The sequence below is a fragment of the Lissotriton helveticus genome, chromosome 6, assembly GCF_964261635.1.
Source record: "Lissotriton helveticus chromosome 6, aLisHel1.1, whole genome shotgun sequence".
NCBI lineage: Eukaryota > Metazoa > Chordata > Amphibia > Caudata > Salamandridae > Lissotriton > Lissotriton helveticus.
Window position 1 is genome coordinate 951,389,314 of NC_136067.1, and position 9,225 is coordinate 951,398,538.

Here is a 9,225-nt window from a genome sequence, read left to right on the forward strand (position 1 = left end):
GTTGAGGTGCTCCACCTCCTTTCGATATTGCATTTTGCAATCCCGGCCACAACTGCCAGTCATTTCTTCTGATTATCTAGGCCTGTTATCCTCCTTTTCCTCCATTGGTGGCAAACATTTGGCATCAAGAGGCACCTGTAAGACGATGACCGGACATCACCCCCACCACCCGATGTCAAAAGCCCAGAATCCCCGGACAGTCCCATAGGTTATGAAAGAAGGTACCCTACTGTGCACAGCCTCTAGTACATAATGGTTAATCAGTCTTCCCAATTTGTTTTCAGAATAATACCTCCGATGCAGGATCTTAAGTTGGTCCAACCTAAACCTGGCTCAATTAGCTATTTCATGTGGTTCCTGAAGAGCCTTCAACCAATCATCGTCATCAAGGTAACACAAGTCATCAGTCCAGGCAAGTCTTAGGGCACTCAGTAAGTCAAGGGAGTCGTTGACTAACTTCCAGTAAATAGTGGAGATTCCATTTTTTAGTATAGGTTCAGTGAACAAACGGTCTTCTGAAGATGAAGTGTTTGCCAAGTTGTTGCCTTCAAAACATGCACCCGCAGCGCATGTTCCAATTGAAGGGATCAATAGTGCTTTGTCTCTGCCATCTCATATTCCTGTCAGAGGACCTCGAATCCTGTCAGTGACAGATCCCTCCACACATCATCCAGATGTTTAATGCCTATTGCCGCCCACCGAGAAATGACCGCCAGAGTGCCCATCTTGTTTAGCAGGTCACTTTGCCACAAAGGAGTCCGGGCCGTTAGCCTGTCCCTCCAACCCAGGCAACTCAGGGTCTCGCTCCAGATCCGGACAATCGTTTCCATGTGTGATGGCAATCGCTTTTTCAGTTATTTGCAATAGAGAATTGCCTTGTGCCCCCCCATTTTCAAACTCTTTTCTGTCTACTCAGTAGGACGGTTCCTGTCTATCCATGAAATGCCATTCATTTACCAGCAGTATCTGTGATGCCCAGTAGTACTTTTTAACATCCAGGATTGCAAGGTCACCATCGTACATCCCTATTAGGCATTTGCCTAGCAAGATGGCAGCGCACTGCCCTTCCATAACAGCAGATTGAGTTCTTGGTCTATTTTATTATTGAAGAACTCTGCTGGAATGGAGTATGGTGTATTTTGTAAGGCATACAGAAAGTGTGGAGGGTCATCATTTTATAGAGCGCAGTCCGGCCCATCAGAGACAGTGGCAAGGTGAGCCAAAGTGCTACGTCATTGTGGAGTCGCTTTAGCTGGGGGATCAAGTTCTTCTGAACAAACATTTGGGGGATCTCGTGTGATGTAGATCCTGAGTGACTGAAAACCCTCAGTCACCATTGGGGCCGTGCATTCAGGAGGGAGCCATGGCAAAGGCCCGATAAGGGGAAAATTATGGATTTGGACCGGTACACTTGGTTACAATTTCACAATTCCACAACATACAATGATGTCTTCCATTAAACTTTTTTTCGAGTTGTGCCATTCCTTCTCATGAAGCAACTGCTATATGTTTGTTATCAACGTACGCATATACCATTCTCAGCATTTTACTACCTGTGGATCATGTTTTGTCAACCATCCCCTACCTGAAATTTTACCCTGGTTACAATTGCTAGCCAGCCGATGCATACGGAGCCAAATGTGCAAATGGGTCAGTAGTAACCGATTTGTAAAGCGCACATCAGATTTAAAGAGTGTGGATTTTAGTCACAGACCCAAAGAAGCTGCTTTCCTTCTGGCCAACCTAGCGTGGATTCATTTCCATAAAGTGTTTTGTTTCACATCGTCTAAACCATCGATCTGGTATCACTGAACATGTGGTTTGTCAAAATATAATTTCTGAGGCGGTCTGTCTAAGTGGATATCATGTGACACACACAACGAGTGCCCCTAAACTGATAGTAAGATCCATTTGTCTTTTACGTGCTTTCCCCGTTTCACCAGTCCGCAGAATCCTTTCTTGTTCATTAAATTGACTATATTTAATATATATAAAAAACGCACAAAAATATAAACAAACATCACAAAATTGGTCCCACAGTTGCTGGAACACAGCATGAAAACACAAAGCGATATTTTCAAACCTACACGTTGTATCCCATGTGGTATTTAGTTTAAAACTAAACTGAATGTCATGTACAATAAGTCGGCTATAACACGCTATTTAACACTGCCTAAAGTAATCCTACCTAAAAACTCCCCTTTTAATAAAAAAGGTAAGAAGATATTAAGTACTCCCACTCACGAACTTAAAAATCAAGACCAAAAAGTTTTGCTTCCTTCGATATTTAGAGAAGAGAAACACTACCCGCAACTAGCCCGCAGAATCCTTTCTTGTTCATTAAATTAACAACAATATTTAATATATAAAAAAACGCACAAAAATATATACAAACATCACAAAATCGGTCCCACAGTTGCTGGAAGACAGCATGAAAACACAAAGCGATATTTTCAAACCTACACGTTGTATCCCATGTGGTATTTAGTTTAAAACTAAACTGAATGTCATGTACAATAAGTCGGCTAAAACACGCTATTTAACACTGCCTAAAGTAATCCTACCTAAAAACTCCCTTTTTAAAAATAAAGGTAAGAAGATATTAAGTAAGTACTCCCACTCACGAGCTTAAAAATCAAGACCAAAAAGTTTTGCTTCCTTCGATATTTAGAGAAGAGAAACACTACCCGCAATTATTTATAGGCAACATCTGCAGACAGCTAGCATGCTGTTTCACCCAGGTGCAAGCACTAGCTAAGAACGGGGTTGGAACATTGTCAATTTGTATCCATGGGCAAAAAAGTACCCTTGTATTATACTCTGGCATGCACATAATATAAAAATATACAAATATCGTAGAATTCTGTAAAATTCACCTTTGTCACTGATTCTGCCATTGGGTTGACAAAAATAACAATTCAACCTGTGCAGAGTGTACACACTGATCATTTACAGCACAAGATGCACACTAATTTTAAATTGAACATATGTAAAGATAAAACGTTAAAAGCAAGTGTTCTAGCTTTATTCTCAGACTCGTGTTACTCTCTCCGAGGTGTCTTTCAATCCTATTACAGATCATGACTGCCATTCTCATTTTGGAAGCTACGTACAATTGGCCATTTTCAGGAGCAGTAGTTCATTTTACAACTTTTCTCCCTCTCCTAGTTTGATATTTCAATTGTTCTGTATAGTGGCGAACATGTCCAGGGTGTATTTCAGCAAATTACTAAAAACATGGGTAATGACTACATGAGAGTACAGACGGAGATATAACAGGAAGAACAGTAGTTATATATTTTCCAATGAAGAACGAGACACTAATTTCTGTGGCTGATGGAGGTATTGTGAATCTGAACTCAGATCTTGTATCACTGAGACGAAAAGGGCAGTCAGGGGCAAGCAGATAGTAAGCTATAAGGAGGGGGCGTGGATATTTACAAGTTGAGCTAAAAAAATAAATCAAAGGGCCACAACCAGTATCACTTTTCAATAAGTCACAATTACAAATCTAAGTGTAGAAGCTAATGTGAACAACACTATTTTCTGAAAACTGGCTAATCGGGTGTGCTCTTTGAGATGGAATAAGAGCTTTCTATACCTTAACAGTCTTATACTGCAAGAGACCTAAACACACCCTTTGTTACTTCAAATTGCGTTTGACTATTCTACGTAGGAGTCTGAAAAAGACAGAAAAAGAAAAGGTGAAAATCCTGCAAAAAAGGACTGGAGGGGAAACAATGCTTGACATTTTTTAGATGAGCAGAGGTGGACAGAAATTAAAAAAACAAAACAAAAAGGATTAGGTACACATAACAGGAGCTAGAGATCCAAAAACAAACAGCCTGAAAGTTCTCTCTCCAGTCCCTTTATTAGTCAACTAGCTTCCAACTCTTTAATGGCATATCTACCAGCACTGTAATTATTTCAGTCACTTTTCAATGCCTACTGCTGCCTAACTGTCCAGGAACTTTAGTGATCCAAAGTGTTTTAGGAACTTCAAGAGTTGCTGTGGCACTTCTATCCTGCGGGCCCAACAACAGCGTCAGGGTATTAGATCCCAAACACAATACTAAAGCAATATGTACTAACCATATTCCCTCTAATTTGCATTGGTCCAAAACTTCCCTCATACCATAATACAAGTAAAGAAAGTTATAGCACCAGAACCTGTAACCTGGCAGAAGCAAGGAAAACATGAACTAACAGCCGTAGAAAAGGCAGATTGGGTGATAGAAGAAGAACCGAACTAATAATCAAACAGAAGGAACGGTGATGAGACTATTTAGACTATCTCTGGTTGAGGCAAACTACATGGGTGACAGTACTCAAAATCTGTCCCAAATAAATCTACAGCTGAATGAATGGACAGAAACCAGAGAATTCGGCCAGCACCACCGGAAAGAACAAGATGAGTAAATACTACACTAAAAATGAAAGCCTAAGTTCATTGTGCCTCGAAAGAGAGAAACCAGCAGCTGTAGAAAAGAGAAAGAAGTAGATTGCCTCAATAGTAATAAAGTGAAGGCGAGCAAAGTAAATAAGTTATATGACATCCTGCTTCTGGAGATGCATGAGGAGACTCTCAATCTGAGCAAATACAAGGTGATGATGGACAGAGCGCTGAAACTTTTCAGAGACACACCCCCAGTCACAGATCTGGGTTGAAACCATCATCTTTCTTTAGCTCACTTTCAGACTCTCAATCTGCTCTTGATCATGCTTTCGCTATGTGGCAGTGATATTAAAGGAGGCACTACAATTCCAATGAATGCAATGGCACCGACAAGACAAGAAGCCGACTCTTTAAGATGGGGTCCAATGGAGATGACCCAACAGGTTACATGATGACAACACATCGTGTATTATAGTGACAAATTTGCTTAACCTATTGTATACTCAACATAAAGTCTGTTCCATTCATAAAACTCTATCAGGGTTCTCTGACGATCGACTTAAATCTGCTATTGTACTTCTGCGGGAACAAGACTTACAAATTAGCTGGCCTGTAAATTACATTAAACATCTTGAGTGGCAAACATGACACACACATTATATTTTATCTATAATAGATTACTAATCACTCCTATATCCCTTTTGAAGTGGAAACTTACGACACAAGATACTTGGTGGTTCTGTCAAACACCAAATTCTGCACATGTTATTTCACTGTCCACAGATTCATATTTTCTGGTTAAAAGTATGGAAACAAATTACTACTATTTGTAATGTAACAATTCCATACTCTATATTAAATATATTTTGAGTGAGCCTTTATTCTGGATGGACTTCATTGTCTGATGCACCCAAGTTCTTAGACCTTTTGCTTGCTGTTGCATTTCATCATATTACTACTCATAGGAAGAATATTTTGAATGTATCTCATAAAGCCTGGCGGTATGCTGTATGTTTCCATCACAGATTGGACACACTATATCTATCCTATTTCATTATCAATTAAACAAGAGCAACTATAGTCACCTATAACAACTTTTCCTCATAAATTTACCTCACTAAGCAAAACAATATTACTGCAGAAGACCTTCCCAAAACTGTGTGAAAATCCAGTCTCAAAAAACAATAAAAATGTTACTAGACTTGAAGGTCTAGTAACTTGAACAATTAACGCAAACTAACTGTAATGTGCTTGACACACAAACTTGTCCTATATTGTGTGATCCTAGGCAAATCATTTATTTCACTGAACCACCTTTTTCTTTATTATCATATTTGAGAGCACTTTCAAATATGTAGGTTCAGCATTTCTGCTGCTAAACAAAAAGACCGCTTTTGTTTGACCAAATAGACTAAACATTTCCTCCATGGATAATAAGAATCTAGCCCACATGTAAGGTACACATGATCCCTGACTTGTTTCTTCGTTCGCTAATAGCAGTGTCATCAGGGCAGGGGCAGGAGGCTTGTGCTGTATTGAGTCATACAGAATACTTCTATAATTGAAATATAAGGATCTCTCTACCACGCGAGTTATTATATGCAAACATCTTGACCGTAAACTCAGAAAGCAACCTCAGAACGTGATCGAGCACAGCAGTTTTTAAGTCACTGTGTGCCCTGAGCCCAGGTTTAATGAAAGATGTAGCTAATTTACAAATAAAACCGGACTCAGAAAATACAGGAAAGATATATCCTCAATAATAAGTATAAGTAATAAATCCCATCACAACGACAAATGAAGAAGAGTTTCTAGGACACTGGTAGGTGTGTGCAATGGTACAGCATATAAATCACAGATAAATGTGCTCCAAATACACAAGACGTCCCTACAACTAAGAAATCATATCTCTTGCAGTAGGTGTCAGGTGCCAAGAACAGGATATTTGAACCAAAATGATATATGCTGTATTCAGGAAACCTGGGTGGTGAAGGGATTAAAGTGGATGGACATCATCTGCAAGTTAGCAGAGGCAAGGGCAAAAAGGAAGCAGAACATAATTTGGAATTGTTTAGGAGTGGCACCGCATTAACCTTGGACTCGCACCTGTATGTGAGTGCACAGGGGTGGAGTTTACCACTCTTGCCTGAATGCAGATTCCTCATATTGGGATTCCATTTATGGGATCCTTTATGTTTCGGCTAGGTTTTGTCGAGCATTCTTGGAGAGAGGAATGTGTGGGTGACTGCCAGTAAAAACGTGGACAGGGGAGGTGGTTAAAAAGGCTGTTAAGGACCTAAAACAAGGGTGAGAGTCTTTGGGGGTTCAAGAACAGGTAACATTTGTGTTCTTCAAAAAAAGACAAATAATAAAATAAATAAAACAACAACAGACAATACACATATTATTTCAACCAGTTCAAGGCTGCAAAAGCCAAGGTGGTGTACATTGAAGTCCCTGTGGTTGCCACAGGTACATTGACAACATACCAGCATCCCAATGGTCACTTCTTTCCCTGGAAGGCTTTCTCTTCTGTCACAGCCAGTTCTCTAACTTATTTCCTATGTTAAGGTTGATCAATGTGAAAAGGTTCCCACAAAATAATCATATGGCGTATCCCAGAGTTCAGATTGAAAGACGCGTGATTTCTGGGGTTTGACTCAAAAGTAAGCATTTTAACAAAAGAATTAGGATTCACGCGTGTGAAACTCTGCTACGTTATGAACCATTAGAGCTGACCCGGGTGGTAGCTAACAATAGTGCAATAGGCAGTGCTTTAAAAGGGCAGGTACAATCCGGTACTGAGTACCTGCACATCTTTAATTTGATAGGGCGAGTATATGCACTTTACAGCACTGTTGCAATACATTTAACGGCAGTGTACTGGTACGTCTCTGCAGCAAACCGGTACGCTAAATAGTAAGTACCTGTACTTTTATATTTCCATTTAAAGCACTAGCAATACGTGAAATAACACCATGGTCAGCTAGTGTGAAGGGCCCACTACGACCTAATTATGGATTTTACAACCTAACCAAGAGCTAATAGTGCCAGTTTCCTGTTTGCATTGATGGACATGACAACCTTGCAAAGCCACAGGGCTGACCAGAAGTGAGCCTTCCTCCTAGAACATTAGACTCATTCCCAATAAGTAAGGCTGCAAAGGCAAGTCCTGAATGATTAACTTCAAACCAGGCTTCTCCAACAAGAAAATCTAGAGCTACTGGCAGCTACCTGTATGTAGCACTCCTGTGTGCAGACGAGCCTACTAAATTAGTAGCCTTTGCTTGGCTGAAGTAATATGCATGTACCAAAATAGAAAATATAATCAATAGGAAATTGTGTTTATTTTCAGAACCCATACAAAGATATTTGGAGAAAAAAGCCTGAAATTCCAAAATAAATTTAAAGGGGACATTCGAGTGATAAACCACATTACTGCTGGCAACTATGCCTGATGCACTGAGGAGATCGCTGGTAGTAATATTTCGTATGGTGGCCACTAATGTAATTTTGTCTGATGCGGTCACTATTACAACACTAATAATATTAGTAGCTCTCGAAGAGTTTCATTGCACATAAGTAGCTCTTATTAAACTAAAGGTTGGTTGGAGACCCCTGCTTCGAACTAACAAAACAAAATCTAAACACAACTGGCTGCAACCAGAAATTAGATCCATGGATCTTCAAGTCAAAATAGACTCAAAAACAGTTAAATTATAATAAACCCAAGACCCAGGAGATGAGTTCTTATTGGTAAGAAACTATGTTATTCTTCCATTCGCAGTAAATGCGATGCAAACAGCTGTGCAAGTTTGACAAGTAGCAGCGCAGGGGTGCAAAGGACTTAACAGAACGGAGATGCCAAGTTACAGAAACACACGTACTGTCATTACTTTCTTGACTTCTTCAATTAAATGTTGGGAAATGGGCAAAGTGTGAAATTCGAAGTGTCTGAAAATATGTAAGCCATGGCATTTAACTATCCTGGATATATAAACCCCTCTCCCTCCGCGTGAACCGTTCTGATCTCTACCTGTGCGGTCAGCCCCTGCTCCTCGTCCTCGTGGCCGCTCAACACCCGACGGAGCTTGTCCATGGCTGCGATCCCTCCACCTTCACCTCTATTCCTGCTTATCACACGGAGGGGATTAAAAACCAGTCGCCTCCCGCTCCAGCTCTGTAGTGCACGTTCGGCCACGCCCACCTCTCTGAAAACAGGAAGTCACGAGCCGCCTTCTCCGGATTCACTGACAGTTCGACAGGATCTGAAGCGTCAGAGGCAACGGCCGGAGGGTGGCAGCGCCAGGGCGTGCGCTGCCACCATATTGCAATTATTTTGCCTCTTATTCAGTACGTAAATACATTTATGTATGTGCAGGAAGGTTATTCAGAATTATGATTTTACTCCGAATTTTCCGTAGTGAACATTCCACAACGGTAGGCCATTTTTACTTTGAAAATAATATATATTCGAGTATTTACTTCGGCCACCATCGATGATGTAGACACTCACTATTTTCCTTTTCATGAAACGCTTGAATTAAATTTTTTTACTTTGCTTACTATTATATTGAAGATTTTTAATTTTGACCGCCGTCATAGCGTGTCTTTTCGCAGGCGTTTCGTCGATGACCGAGTATTTGGAACTTTTTGCCAAGCGTTGTCTGTCCTCTGTGTCTATAGTTTTCTGTGCTGTAATTTTCTTTTCATCCCAAAATAACCAACTAGCTGGGCGCTCCGCATTTTTTACTAAAGGAAAAAAGAAAATCGAGGTAGTAACTGCCTGCATCCTCTCGGTATTTTGTGAAATTGAAAGCACCACTTTT

At 40.4% G+C, this 9,225-nt stretch overlaps 1 protein-coding gene across 1 annotated transcript in view; it reads right to left on the bottom strand.

Annotated features, from left to right (window-relative positions):
• Positions 1–8,613, bottom strand: part of SFT2D1 (SFT2 domain containing 1) — a 277,930-nt gene extending 269,317 nt beyond the window's left edge. The window contains exon 1 of the mRNA XM_078648608.1: positions 8,433–8,613. Coding sequence (XP_078504734.1) covers positions 8,433–8,495 — 63 coding nt within the window. The 5' untranslated portion in view covers positions 8,496–8,613. The remainder of the gene's footprint in view (positions 1–8,432) is intronic.
• Between the last annotated feature and the right edge of the window lie 612 nt (positions 8,614–9,225).